Genomic DNA, 15,136 nt, shown 5'->3' with positions numbered 1-15,136 from the left:
TGTGACCTTCTATGGCTGTCCAACTTAAATCCACTCTTCCTGGTGCTCCATGTAAGCTTTATTTCTGTATGGGTTTGCTTATTTATCCAGCAACACTGGAGCTGAGCACACGCTATACCACTGAGCAACATCCCCAGGCCCCAGGCTGCACTTCAGAAAAGCTCGGACCCCAATAGGTTCTCAGTGACTTCCCGAGGCCCACAAGGCTGACTTCACATCCTGGCCTCCAGACCACCTCTCAGTCCTAAAAAACTCACCAACACAGTACAGCCTAAAGCTTCCACGCCTGGAACTAGACCGTGTTGGTTCAAGTCCTGCCCAACACTTACTACCTTCATTATTAAACCTCTTTGTGCCTTGGTTTCCCCCAACTGCAAATGAGATATCAGTACCTACCTCAAAGCCCTATTGTAAATATTGTCTTGTTTAAAAATTTTCTGTTTTAATGGACAAAAAAAAAAATCTCATTTATTGTGTATGATTTGAAATATGCATAAGTTACGCTAAATTGAGCTAACCAATACATGTTTACCTGACATATTTTTGTGGTAAGAACACTTAAAATGTACTCCACTACTTTCAAGAATGCAATACATATTTTACGCACACAGGTGCCTATGCACCTGTACATGGGTGCACCTGCACATCAACATGCACACAAACACACAAAAAATAAAAATGGCATTGTTATCAACTATATTTGCCATGTTAGACAACTGGTGGGTTCATGTCTCTAATACAGAACACATAACACATAATTACATCAGCACTTAGCACTTGGACATTTTAGCAGAAGGTGAGTGTACTAGCTAATCTTGTGTCAACTTGACACACAAACTAGAGTTATCTGAAAGGAAGGACCCTCAATGAAGGTGATGCCTCCATGAGACCCAGCTGTAAGGCGTTCGATGGGAGAGGGCCTAGCCCATTACGGATGGTGTCCTCCCTGGGCTGGTGGTCCTGAGTTCTATAATAAAGCAAGATGAACAAGCCAAGGGAAGCAAGCCTGTAAGCAGCACCTCTCCATGGCCTCCTGCCCTGTTTGGGTTCCTGTCCTGATGTCCTTCTGTGATGAACAGCAATATGGAAGAGTAAGCTGAATACACCCTTCCCTCCCCAATTTGCATTTCAGTTATGGTGTTCATCACAGCAATAGAAACTCTAAGACAGTGAGCTGTTCTCAAATTTCCAACCATCTTTGTCCATCCAGGAAATGGGTCTAGGCAGCAGTCAGGGAGCAAGGACAACCAGGACAGCTGGGTTTCCATAACTGCAGCTGCTAGGACATTTATTTATTTTTACTTAGAAATTCCGTGCAATGATCGATGTTCGAAGCTGGGCACCTGTCTTGCTCAGACTCAAAAGTCCCCGTGTGGTCACCTTTGTCCTTAGCTGCACAGGCATTTCCGTGCTCCTCAGATTCCTTCAACCCTGTCTAATCTGTTTTAATATGCTTGTTTCGGCTTTGGCTTTTCTGAGACGGGGTCTTGCTACTTAACCCACACTGCAACTCGCGATCCTGCTGGCTCAAGTCTGGAGAATCTCAGGTATTCATACCACATCTGGCTTCTCTTTCTACTTAGCCTGGATTGCTGCTGCTTACGATCCAGATCACCACCACACAGGAGGGGGAAATGACTCAGTCAAGGTATCTGCTGCTCAGCCTGACAATGGGACAGCCTGACCCCCAAGGACTGATATGCTGAAAAAGCAGAGAGCTGACTCTGGTGAGCTCTCCTCTAACCTTCACACAGGACACATACACACACACACACACACACACACACACACCACATACACACAAACACATCCCACACAAACCTCACACCATACACACACACCCGCCACACACACACATACACACCTCACATCACACACACACCCCCCACACATACACACACCTCACACCACATATACACACCCCCACACACACCATACAAACACACACACACCACACTTACACATCACACAAACACACATACACACAGTTATGCACACACCATTTAACAACAAGAAGCTCAGACTTTTGTATCAAAAAGAAGGGATGCTACAAATAAAGCTGCCTGGAAACAGAGCGTTCTTGATGAATGAATGAGCCGAAGTGTTTCAGTTGTGCAACCTGACGCTCTGTGTGGACAGATGGGGATGACGGCCACATTACCCTGTGAATGTACTCAATATCATGCCTGCTTACAAAGGGTCAACACTGTCAATTTTGTGTTGTATCTTATTACCATTTGAAAATTCCTTTAAAAAGCAGGACAGCTGAGTGTAGCAAAGGTAGAAGAGACCACCGTCGGAGTCCGGGGAAGAAGACACTCATGAAATGCAACTGAGAAGCAGAGTGGCTCCTACTGCCCAGCAGCAGTCGGATCCAAACCTTGTCTCTTCATATGAAGTCATCCGAAAGTTGTCTCAAGGCAGAAACCACTGAGGAAGAGCAGGGCAGGAATACCTGATGCCAAGACCCAGAAATTCTCAGGGGCAGAGCCTGAATGGGCTGTTAAGAAACTCGCCCAAAACCGAAGTTCTCATAGATCCAAATTTGCCAGAGACTTAACCTCATTCGGTGCTTCTGAACTCAGATGATCAATCTCAAGACCCCAAATTCATGCCGAGCTGGACTCAAGGAAAGTAACTCTGCCAGTGTCTAACCTGCCCAAGAACAGCTGTGAGACAATCACCAGGAGGGGCGGTGGCAGAAGGGGCATACCTCAGCAGAACCAGAAGCTGCCACCAGGTGACCATGGCCAGCACTGCTAGCTCCTCCTATTTGGTCGGTCAACCCACCATGTGCTTTCTTCTTCCTGCCTTCCCTGGGGTGTGTACAGTTGGCCTTTCTTTATAGATACAGGTTGTATGCCATAAAAGATAAGATTGTTGTGAGTTACCAAGACACATACAAAAAAAATCTCCAGCCTGGTATGAGAGAAGTACGGTACTGGTGATGGTATCATCACCCACAGATCTTGTTCTACTGAGGAAAATATCTGGGGTGTCTTCCTTCAGGGAAGAAAGCATGTACTTTTCATGAAGCCAAAGTATTCATTCTCATCCTTATCCTGGCTCTCTCTCCCCCTTCACCCCCATACCGTGCGTGCGTGCGTGCGTGCGTGTGTGTGTTTTCCATCTTCCCACGCCCATGCCAGGGGTATTCTGAATGGGGAATCAGCAAAGAGGTGGACCATAGCGCAGCACAGCTGACTTGGACGAAGCTCCAGGGAAGGGCAATAAAAGCCATTCCAGTCCTTCCCCATCGCATTGTGCTGAGGGATGAGCAGATCGAAGCCTCTATGGACCACAGGGGCACACACGGAGAGACTTCCTGCACCAATGTGGGAATGAAAGGTCCTTAATCTTAAGAGAAAGCCACAGGATGCCATTCTCTTTCCTCTCCAAGCAGTACACAAAGAGCCTGGCTCTGGCTACCAGGGGCTACTCCCCTCTCACAAATAAGGCCTCTGAAGAGAGCGGAATTATAGATGGGCAGAGCAGAGAGTTCCTGCAGTTCCTTAATGACATCACCGGGTTGGCAGACCTGACCTGGGAACATGTGCCCTAAATGACAGATGAGCAGTGACTATGCCAAGTGCAGTGACAGTCCCCGCGACGGCTCCAACAATCTGCGATCCTGCTCAAGTGTCACCACATACAAACAGAGACTGGCCAACTCAAAACCCCAAACTGTATGACACCGCCAACAGTGGTCTGCAAGCGAGGAGACTGGGGAACCCCGAGGGGAGCGCACGAAGGCCACCAACAGACTGAACACACATGAACTGGAAGACCATGCAGCTGAGGTAGGGGTATGATCTGTCTTCCATTAGAAATAGCACAGTTTTGTCAGCTCCACCCTTTTGTTGGGGAAGGGACATACTCTAGGTCACACCCAACACTTAAAGGGCATTAGCTGAAAGACAAAATAAAGAGCTTCTGGCCACTCAGATATTTATGTGAACTGATACAGCAGAATCCTGCTAGGCATACATCATTAGAACAGTGGAAAAGTCATCGCGGGATACAGTGGTACATGCAGGCCCCAGTTATTTGGGAGATTGAGGCAGGATTGCTTTGGCCTTTGAATTCCAAGGCCAGCCTGGGCAGCAAGATCCAAATAAAACAAAATAAAGCTAGCCGATGCAATCCAATAGATTTATATTAAGAGGTGTAACTCCAAACCCAAGAAAGCTAAAATAGAGAACAATTCAAGTCAGATACCAGTCCATAATCTTTACTGAACACTCCAAAAACTTCCGGAGAACATAAAACACTCCTAGAATTAAATGGTTGTCATGCAACTGTCATGCACAGAAGAATGGAAACATAAATAACAAGTGTCATAGTAGATAAAACAACATCAGCAAAAATATCCAATTTACCAGCCAATCATTTATCCTTCCACCTCCCACTCTGATGGGAGCACCTGACCGGCAATGGGATGACCTTGGTACCCTGGGTAAAAAGCACAAGGCAAACACATATCCAACTGAGCAAATATCATATCCATATTGTCCCAAAGTCCTCTCATTTTTTTTACCTGAACCTTGAAGCACAGGCACGGGGGCGGAGGGAAGGGGGGCTCTTTCTACTTTCCTTTTATGTATTTATTAATTTTAATTATACGTATTTATACAGCATAATAATGAATGTATACAGTGTTGTAAAGATCATTATCTCCTTAAACATTAAATTTGAGATTAACCTGTGGTAATCATATACATTTATGGACACAATTATTCAAATACAGTATGTGATTACAGCTACATGTACATTATAGGTACTGATCAAATCTAGGTAAATAAAATTTCCATTTCCCAATCATTGCCTTTGTGTTCAGACTTCAAGTTCCTCTCTTTAGTTATTCATAAAATACACACGTTCTCATGAACTATAGTCATCCCACAGTCCTACCTTATTTTTAAACTTATAAAGAAAATTTGTTAAGGAAACAAAATACAAGTGGGTAACAAAGAAAATAATCTTATAAATTATCTGTTAATTCCTTTGCTGAAAGGTCGCTATATCCAGCTACTAACCTGCTGGGATATCCCTAGCCATTTTTTTTTTTTCTATGTGCAAACTCTTTTTTACAACAGAATTCTACTGTACCGGTTTTATAAGTCTCTTTTTCTAAGTGTCTTATTACCGACATCTCCATACTAGTAAACATTCTTCAGTACTATCTCCTACCCACACCCGACTGCACCCTCTTCTCAGCCTCTTTCTGGAAGTGAAGCCAGGAAAAGCTCTCACCCGGGGCTCAGAATGTCCTCTTTCATTAATATTCACTGGATGCTAAGACATGACTGCAAGGCAGGCATACCAAAGATCAGCTTCTCAGAGATCCACAGAAAGGTACCCTAGAGCCCCAAATCTCCATGGAGAGGTCAGCTCAAAGAGCATGGCACTCATGCATCCTCTAGAGCAGTGGTTCTCAACCTTCCTGATGCTGCGACCCTTTAATACAGCTCCTCATGTTGTGGTGACCCCCAACCGTAAGATTATTTCATTGCTACTTCATAACTGTTGCTACTGTTATGAATCGTAATGTTCATATCTGATATTTACATTACAGGTTGAGAACCATTGCTCTAGCGTTAGGAAGACCAGGTGAGGCACTGGACACAGACATCTCATTGGGAGAGTGCTTGCCTTGCAAGCCAAGACCAAGCACTGGGAAGCAGGAGAGGAGGGGGACAGAGGGAAGGGGAGGGGAATGGAGGGGAGGGGAGGGGAGAGGCAAGGGGGGAATGAGGGGAGAGGAGGGGAGGGGGAGGGAGGGAAGAGAACGGTGGAAAAAGAAATAAGGAAGACTACTGTGGAATAATCTTTTTGTACACTGTGAAGATATGCCACTCTGACTGGTTTAATAAAAAGCTGAACAGCCAATAGCTAAGGCAAGATTTCCAGGCAGGGAAGACGCTGGGAAGAAGGCAGAGCCACCAGCTGGACACAAAGGGAACAGACATGCAGGAGGAGAGGTAAAAGCCACGAGTCACGTGGCAACATGTAGATGAATAGAAATGGCCTAAGTTATAAGAGCTAGTGGGACAAGCCTAAGCTATAGGCCGAGCTTTTATAATTAATATTAAGTCTCTTGTGTCATTTTCTGTGAGCTGGCGGCCCAAAGGAAAATCCTTTTACAGAAGACGGGGGGGGGGGGGGGGGGCGGACTTAGTGGGAGAACTTACCTAAAAAGGCCCTGGGTTCAGGTCCTAGACCCAAAAATTCATACAAAAATACAACTAATGCATTCAGTAAAAACTCTTCAATTCAGACTCCCCGAACTTCTCAGTGATGATGTCTCAAATGCATGCCAAAATGTAAATATAAAACTAAGGGTTGGAAAGATGGTTCTTCCAAAGGACCTGGGTTCAGTTCCCAATACCCACAGGGCGGCTCACAACCATCTGTAACTCCAACCCAGGGCATCCAATGCCCTCTTCTGGCCCCTGCAGACACCAGGCGTGCTTGTGATGCACATACATACCCACAGGCAAAACACCCATACACATTAATTAATTAATTAATTAATTAATTTTTAAATTAATTAAATTTTAAAGCTGCTTAAAAATCTGCCTAACTTCGTTATTCGAGAACTCTCACTTGTAACAGAAGTGCAACTGGGCCAACTCACTGTATCCTCCTCCAGTAGGAACCTGCTGGTCACTGTTTCCAGTTACAGTTATCACTAATAAAACAATCTCAACCTTTTAACTTTATAATGTTTGTTAAAAACACATTGTAAGCCAGGCGTGGCGGTGCATCCATGCAATCCCAGCACTTAGACAGCTGAGGCAGGAAGACCTGGGGTTCAATTCTAGCCTTAGCTATATAGTAAGAACCTGTATTAACACCCCTTCAGCGTGTATGCACAGGCACACACACACACACACACACACACACACACACACACGAGTGAGAAAGAGACACAGAATATGACCCAGAACTAGCCTAAAGACTCAGAACCAGCCCTCAGTCAGACTGGAAGTGGAAATGTAATTATAAGGTAAAAGCTATTAATACACACAGACACTATCAAAAGCTGGGGTACAACTCAGGGTCTTGTTACTGCAGCCCAGATCCCTGCCACACAGGGCACATGCCCTCTGCCTGGGAGACAGGAAGCAGAAACATGTCAGAACCACCTGACTTCAGCCCGCTGAAAACCTCCGGTACCTAGAGCCCTGACCAAATGACACAGGGCTGGATGCCACTCATACCCACAGCAGGACACTTCCCACAGTGTGCATGTCCTTCTTGGTGGGACCACTGACCCAATGAGCCCTTTCATGGTCCAAGTCCAAATGGACAGCACATCACAGCCTCTTTCAAACAAAAGAAAACTCATCCCTGAATGGCCCTTTTCTCTTGGAGAATAGAAGATATAAAGAGAATCCGAATCTCTGAGGGTGCCTGCCTGCCAAGAAGTCACCAAACACTGAATGTGTTGAGAGCCAGGGAAATCGGAGAGGTTTGACATTAGACTTGGTGAGTTTCGAATCAATGCACGGCTCTGCAGTCAGGGACAAAAAGTCAACTCAAGTGTCAAATTCAAACTAGTTACTCAGATGCACGTCGGGGAAATGGCTTTTCTCACTTACGGGCATATAGCAACAGTCAGCATTTGGGCCATTTGAACTCAGAGCAAACCTGTATAACTACATTGAAGTCTAGACAGGTATATCCACCAGCTTCAGCTAGGATCTGAGCGACAGGCTTGTGCTGGGAATCAAGAATCTCTTTAGCAGGGCAGGAGATGTGGCTCAGTTAGTAGAGAGTTTAACCTAGCATGCGCAAAGCCTTGGGTCTGAGCCCTAGAACTATATAAACCAGGCATGGTGGCCCTGTAATCCAGGAGGATCAGAAGTTCAAGGTGGTTCCAGGCTCCACAGTAAATCAGAAAGTAGACCTGGGGATACAAGAAACCCTGGAGTCCTATTTCATGAAAAATAAAAAATCTTTTTATCAACTAAGATTGGAGTGGTGGTACCTAGTTCCTTCTCGGTGACAAGAAATCACAGACAGGCACACATGGCACAACCAGAAGCATCGGCAATCTCGACACAGATAAGGAAGGCCTGGGGCAGAAAGGACCTCTGTGTGCTGGGATGTTGTGGGAATTTCTCTCCCCAGATCTAAAAGCCTGCCACTCTGAAGTTGTATACACCCTGGGTAAAGTCAGCCTGGAAAACTCCCGGGAAATTGATGGTTCTTGCTGCTCTATCTATTGAGAATCAGCACCCTGGGAGGTAGGGGTGGGGGTTTATTAAGTAACTGGTTTGTTTTTTATAGAAAATATTGGTTTTTTATAGAAAATATTGGTTTTTAAATCTAGTTTCTATATTTTTTTTAATCCCTAAATTATGCATCATTTCCATAGTCTACCAACAAGTGCGGAGCCCAAAGTAACATTAACTGGTAAATAGTACAAACATTGCCACCTATAGTCAGAAAGCAAGAGAATCTGTTTGCAAGGCCACCTGCAAGAGAAACATTGTAACAACAGAAGTTTACCCTCCCCACAGCCTTCAGTAATCCCAACACTGAATTAGTTAGTCCAGTATGTTCATCCTCCTTAATGTGAATGATCAAGAGTTTGCTGTAGGCCCAATTAACAAATATTTCAAGCAGGGCGGTGGTGGAGCACGCCTTTAATCCCAGCACTGGGAGGCAGAGCCAGGCGGATCTCTGTGAGTTCAAGGCCAGCCTGGTCTACAGAGCGATATCCGGGACAGGAACCAAAACAACATAGAGAAACAAAACAAATATTTCAAAGCCAGGTGTGGTGGCTCAACAGCTAGGGACCAAGAAGCCAAGAGGCGGGGAAGGAAGTGCTGGATGTCCCTGTCTCTTTAAAAACAACAGAATAACAAACTCACCTAATCAAAAACCTGCACCGCCATTGAAAACTGTGAGAGTCCCCCACTCCTCTGCTGGTCTCCCTTCCCTCCCAGCAAGGCTACTCATCAAAATCCCAAAATTAAGGACAACAACAAAATCTGTTTAGCTTATCTTTTAACTAAAACAACAACAACAAATTTAAGGTAAAGTAATACGCTTTCATTCTGTCACATACAGCCATTTGATTTTTTTTTTAATTTTGGCTTTGATTTTCCCCAGAGCTGTGGATCCAACCCAGGATCTCAGACATTATGTCCTGTTTTTTAAAAATATGCTATTTGAAACACTACACAGGGCAGAAAGGTGATAAAATGAGCAATGAACACAGGTTCCTCTAATTTACCAGGAAGTCAAAAGTGTTGTTGCAATAATGTTACATTCTAAAATGATTCATAACTTTAAAACAGTTTTAATAACATGTAATTCCCATGCAAACCACGTCATCGATTTATAGCCTATAACTCAACGGCGTTTACTACATTCACAGGAATCTCCTCCTTGAACACATTCCTTTTTCTTTTGAACACACAGTAAGGCCATGGAAGCGCCCCAGATTTCTGAAATCAACTTTCAGAAACACGTTTGCCAGGAATAGGTGTGCCCACTGTGTCAGAGATGCCCTAGTACCACAGGCTGTCTGTGTTCTCCACGGCAGCTAAAGAAATTGCTATCGTCTCGGAATTTCCATTTTGGTAACTGTTCTCATCCCTTCTAACAAATTTATCGTATTCCTTTAGTTAAGATAGCTGTTTTTCAGTAATAAAATAATTCAAGCATCCTGACAATAAAACAATGTTGTATAAATACAAACAGCCAAAGTTACTCTTTTCTTGGGCCAGGGTCTTACTATGCTAGCCTGCCCCAGCCTCCTCAGTACAGCGGTGACAGGTGTGTGCCACCATAGCTGGGAACACAGCATCCTTGGTGAAGAGGCAATTTAAGACACCATTCTGTCTGCCCACTGACAACAGGGCTTAGATTACAGAGAGGCTCACAAGAGGGAGTGGACTTGCCACATCACAGGGATGAGGCCCTGGCTTCTAGCTCAAGCATGGCCCAAACACACAGTTTTTAAGTGGCACCGTAAAGCCTAGGCTCTATTTTAGTTTCTTAATGTTTAGCAGCTATACCACAGACAATCTGCACAGTGGCCCGGCCCTGGGTACCCAGCATCTGAGGGATCAGAACAACCCTAACACAGCTCTAGGGAGGATGTGACCGGAAAGACAGTCTAGCTGCCACCGCACCTTAGGGCACAAACATTATCCACACAGTGACTTCCAAAAGCAGTCTTGTCCTGAATGACTTCCATGACTGCCAAGATGGTGTGCGTACAGGGTTTGTCCGGTCACTTGAGAAATGAGGTTATCGATGGCTGTTTAGCAGCACCATGGAGGCTCTGGTAGACTTTTCCACCATCAAAGACTGTTCCTCCCGCTCTGGCCCTTGCTCGAATGCAGGTACAGGTATGGATCTAGACACAGAAATCTTGGAAGTGCTAACCTGACTGGGGCAAGCTCCGGTGGAGAAGCATCTGCCTCACAGGCAAAGCTCTGAATTCAAGCTGGAACATCACAACAACAATGGAAACCAAAGTTCCACTTCTAGAGACTCTGAAGCCAACCACTAGAGTAAATCACTTGGTTTCTTCCAAGAGAACTCATCAGTTCTGAAATATCCTTGTTTTGTATTTTAACATCTATAAAACAAAGATACCAAAATTGACAGTAGGTCTCAACTGGACAGCAATATTTGTTTTTCTTCCTCAGTGGCACATCAAACAATGATGCATCTTAAACTGGTCAGGGTCTTAAAACAAAACCAATATGCTATCTACGGCCAAATGAACCTCAAGTGCTCAATAGCAAGTTTAGAACTATGCACCAATCAGTAGAGACCCCTAAGGTCACGGAGAAGAGCGCGGGCTGAGGGAGCCACACTCACGGCCACACAGGAGAGGCATCCAAAGCTCGTAACTGTTGCCAGGTGAGAAGGGGGCCCAGAGAAGCCACATTTCTCACCCTTTTTTATGAACCCAAGCTTTAACACAGGATGGAGACCACACTAATGGGAGCCAGCCGTCAATTTTGGTCAAGGAGTGCTTGTCTGCAACCCACAACATTTAGTTCATTTTCCACCACCATGAATAATCTAGCTATGAAAACCTTGCAAGATGCTGTGACGAAAAAGGTAGCTGTAAGCTCACTTGAAGAACTAGGGCTCTGGGGCCGACAGGCCTACTCACTCACTGAATGTTTTCAACCAGTTCATTTAAGTTCGCTTAGCTTCCATTCCTCAGCCAGAAATGACAGCATACCTCAAGAGTTTTTAAGGAAGCATCAGTTAGAGGACATATGTATGCTTAAGGCTTAGTCCTCACGGCATACACTTGTTTGTACGGAATAAAAGGTCCGTCCAAGAACCACCTTATGTCAGCCTGACCTTCATTTTTATGCCATTTGCCTCTTTCTAGCCACCAGAAATATGTTAAGTGACACAGCCCATCATTTTGTTTTGTTTTGGGTTGTGGATTTTTGTTTTATAGTTTGTCTCTTTGTGACAAGGGTCTGGCTTTTAGTCCAGGCTGGCCTCAAGCTCCCCATCCCTTCCTCTGCCTCCTATGTACTGGGATACCATGGCCAATCTTTTCAGAAGGCTGTCATTGAAACTCTTAATACGCCATCCAACAGAAAAATCTCCAAAAAGGGGGGGGGGGTACCTTTCTCGGGCGTCATGAAAGATTTCAAAAGAATAACAATATTCATGAGTAAACCATGCCAAAATAGGCCACAGATGGCCACAAATAAATTCAAACAAGAAAAAGCCCTTAAGGACCCAAGCCAGATGCAAAAACTAGTCCAAACCTTTCTGATTCCAAACCAAATCTGATCCTCAGCCATGAATATGAACTGTTGTTCATTAGCTAATCCCTTCAACACCAGAACTCCTCTGATGGCGATTTCAATTTTGGTTCCTCAAACTGACATGCTTTAAACAAGAGTGAATATGAATTCAAAATCACCCAAGGATATTCAGCCGCAATGCATACATAGCACATACCCCCCACAGGAGCAAAACCTACATCTTAACCCTTCTCATTCAGTACACTAGCCAGACCTTAGGCGGATCCCCAAGCAGCAATGTCTTGGCTCCGGCATTCTGCTATGATCTAGGTTAGCACCATGCTTGACCAGTAATAGCAGTACAGAGCTCACCACAGCTTTATAAGATAGGACATGACTAAGTTCATTCCAAATACACAAAGCTTTCTGCCCCCATCAAACACGGACACACGTCTACTTACAAGAAAACCCTAGGTACAATGCCCGTTTTTCTGGGGTCCACAAGTAGACTCCTCTCTGCAGCTACACAAGTATCCTCGCACGGTACTTGCAGCCCACTGGCGCTCCCTATTTAACACAACTTGACAAGCCTCTGGTGCTGTTCTTCATTTCATGGGGCATTCCACTTTCAGAGCCTGTTCATTACTCCCATTTGTTTGCTTACAGAGTAATGCGGGAGACACGGCAAATGAAATGAACGTAACAATTTGTGATTAATACTATATATGAAGGTATTCTGTCTGTCTTCAAAGGGCCCCCTCCCCGAACGGAGGGGAACCTCCCACACCAAACAAATACCTTAGAAATATGAAGGCAATCATTTTCTACTGAGGAGAGAAAAATGAAAAAAGGCAGGCAGATGAGGCTTATTTTTGGATCATATAAGATGTGTGAGGAACTAAACAAGACCATCCACAGCAAGGCAGTAATACATAGATAAAGTGTTTCCATCACCTCTTGTTATTCCCTATACGGCCCCTGTGACAACGTGCAGGAGCCAACAATCATGGGCAAGCCCCCACACACTGGGTTCTGTGTCTGTGTTCTTCACTTTCACACCCCACACCAGTCAGGATCAGCACTGATTCTCAAGACCAAAGTGGCAAGATGCAGCCCCAGCCGAGGTGGATTCTGACACTGGCTGCCAGCGTAAACAAAGCTTGCACCCACAGCAGTTGACAGGAGGAATTCCTTTAGGCAGATGCATTTCTCCCCAAAACAGCCTTAAACTATTTCTTTCAAGGAGCTTTTAAAAATAAACATGTTATTTTTAACAATCAAGAGACCCTAAGATGAAACGCAGCTGTCTTCATCCCCCTTGATACCTCATCCAGAGAGCCCCTTCCTTTGTTCAGGAACGTCAGTATCTCAGCACCTCCAAGAGCTCCCTCCGACTGCCCTCCAGCTCCACACAAGGAGCTGGGAGGAGAATCCCCTGGGTAAACAAAACAAGTCTACTCTCACCCATCTCCAGGTAATACACACACACACACACACACACACACACACACACACAAATTTATTTTATACAACCATGGTAAATAATCAAAAACACACCACACATTATTTGCATTGTGATCATTCTTTGATAAGCAATTCAGCAAGCACTATCAAAAAATAAAATCAACCCCTACAGGCCCTGCCTACCACAAGATACCCATTTCATTCCACACTTGGGCGGAATACACACACACACACACACACACACACACACACACACACCAAGCCACAGCAGGAAAGCTGTGAAAGACAGACACACACACACACACACCATGCCAGTAGGGAAGCTGCTGAAAGCAAAACCATAGCGTGAAATCTTGTCTCAGATAATAGACTCTCTTTAAACCCCACCCCCATCACCAGAGAAAGAGGGAGCCTCAGAAAGAAAGGAGCGAGGGTAAGAAAGAGAAATCGAGAAAGCCCAAATTTCCAGGCATCCACTTTTCATGAAATGCACAACCAGGATAGGAAATACCTCCCTGCTGAGTAATGCTTCATGGGTTGTAAATTCACCTCTCGAAAGGGGAGCCAGACCTGGGCGCGCACCCCGCCAGATGGCGGACCACTCCTACCTGCTCCATCCAGCCTGCCTGTCACTCCGCGCCCGCGACAGGCCTCCCACCCCCCTTTTTTTGGCAGAGCCACACACCAATAAGAGTCGAGAACGGCTGGTCGAGTAAGGGCTGAGCAGTGATTTAGCAGGATCGTTTCAAAAGGGGGAGTGGGGACCGCGATGAGCGAGTGAGGTTTTTTTAAAAACAAAGCCCTCTCTCCAGTCACACCGACCGTTTGGGGGTGTGGCTTATTTCATTTCGTTTTATTAATAAAAGAGATCAATGGAGCTTTCTTCTCTCCACCCACCCAGGAGGTGCCGGGCTAAGAATCCTCTTGACGGGGAACAAATGGCAGGGCTACAAGCTTTCCCTAAGTTTCCTGCAACACCTGCCTCCTTCTCAGATCACCTCCACACACCAAAACAGGAGAGTCCGGAACGCATAATCCCAGCTCCAGACTTCGCAAGACCCAGGGGCGACGGCACACAACTCTCCGGGTGTCCCCAACTCTCTCCGGGATCTGCACACATCCGCTGCCGAGCGCCCACTAGCAAGAGAAGTCCCAGGGGGAGACACCAACCAGGCTCCTCAGCAATCCCCAGATCGCCTGCGCCACGCAGAGACCCCTGATGCGACCCAGACGTGACACACGTCACGGACTCCTGGCTGCAGGGGCATGACCAGGAAAGTTGCCCAACAGCCCCCCAAGAGACGCGGTTTGCAGAGGAAAGGGACCCGCGGGGCAGCGGCGCACGCGGCCTCCGCCCACCCCGAGAGCCCCGGGCAGAGGAGCGCACCGCCCCGGTGAGGAGGGAGGACCAAGCCACCCACCGCTCGGGACCGCTCTGGGTCACCCGGATTCCGGGACCCACTGCTGGCAGAGGAAGCGCACAGCGGAGTGGCCTCGTCCCCTCCCCACAGCGCTCTGGGCAGGAACTCACCTCCTCTTCCGAAAGTCCGTAGACGGGCTCCCCGAGCCCGGTCGCCATGGAGCCGGTGCCCCACGCGGGGTCCTAGACGCTGCGACCGGCTCAAGTGCGTCGCGGAGCCGCGACCCTCTGTCCTTCTGCGCCGCCCGGCGGGGAAGGGCCGGCAGGTGAGGCTGCACCCGGCCCCGGCGCCGCTTCCTCCCGGAAGGCTGCGGGGACGCGCGGACTGGCGGCTCCGAGAGCGCGCCGAACGGCGGCTGGCCGAGCGCTCTCCTCTCTCTCTGCTCAGCGCGGAGCCCGCCGGGCTCCCGCCCCCGCCGCTGGCTCTCCCGGCCTCCCCGAGCCCGCTCAGCGATCCCCCGGACCCGCGCGCCCGCCCCTCGCCTGCTCCGCCCGGCCCCGCTCT

At 46.8% G+C, this 15,136-nt stretch overlaps 1 protein-coding gene across 2 annotated transcripts in view; it reads right to left on the bottom strand.

Annotated features, from left to right (window-relative positions):
- The window catches only part of Nedd4l (NEDD4 like E3 ubiquitin protein ligase), a 338,079-nt gene extending 323,174 nt beyond the window's left edge, over positions 1-14,905 (bottom strand). Inside the window, exon 1 of one of the 2 annotated variants that reach the window (XM_059246793.1) lies at positions 14,743-14,905. In XM_059246793.1, coding sequence (XP_059102776.1) covers positions 14,743-14,790 — 48 coding nt within the window. In that variant the 5' untranslated portion in view covers positions 14,791-14,905. The remainder of the gene's footprint in view (positions 1-14,742) is intronic. The other variant, XM_059246794.1, reaches the window with a different exon arrangement.
- Positions 14,906-15,136: the final 231 nt, after the last annotated feature.

The sequence above is a fragment of the Peromyscus eremicus genome, chromosome 19, assembly GCF_949786415.1.
Source record: "Peromyscus eremicus chromosome 19, PerEre_H2_v1, whole genome shotgun sequence".
Taxonomy (NCBI): domain Eukaryota; kingdom Metazoa; phylum Chordata; class Mammalia; order Rodentia; family Cricetidae; genus Peromyscus; species Peromyscus eremicus.
Note: the sequence above shows the minus strand (reverse complement) of the source record. Positions and strands in the feature narration are given on the sequence as shown.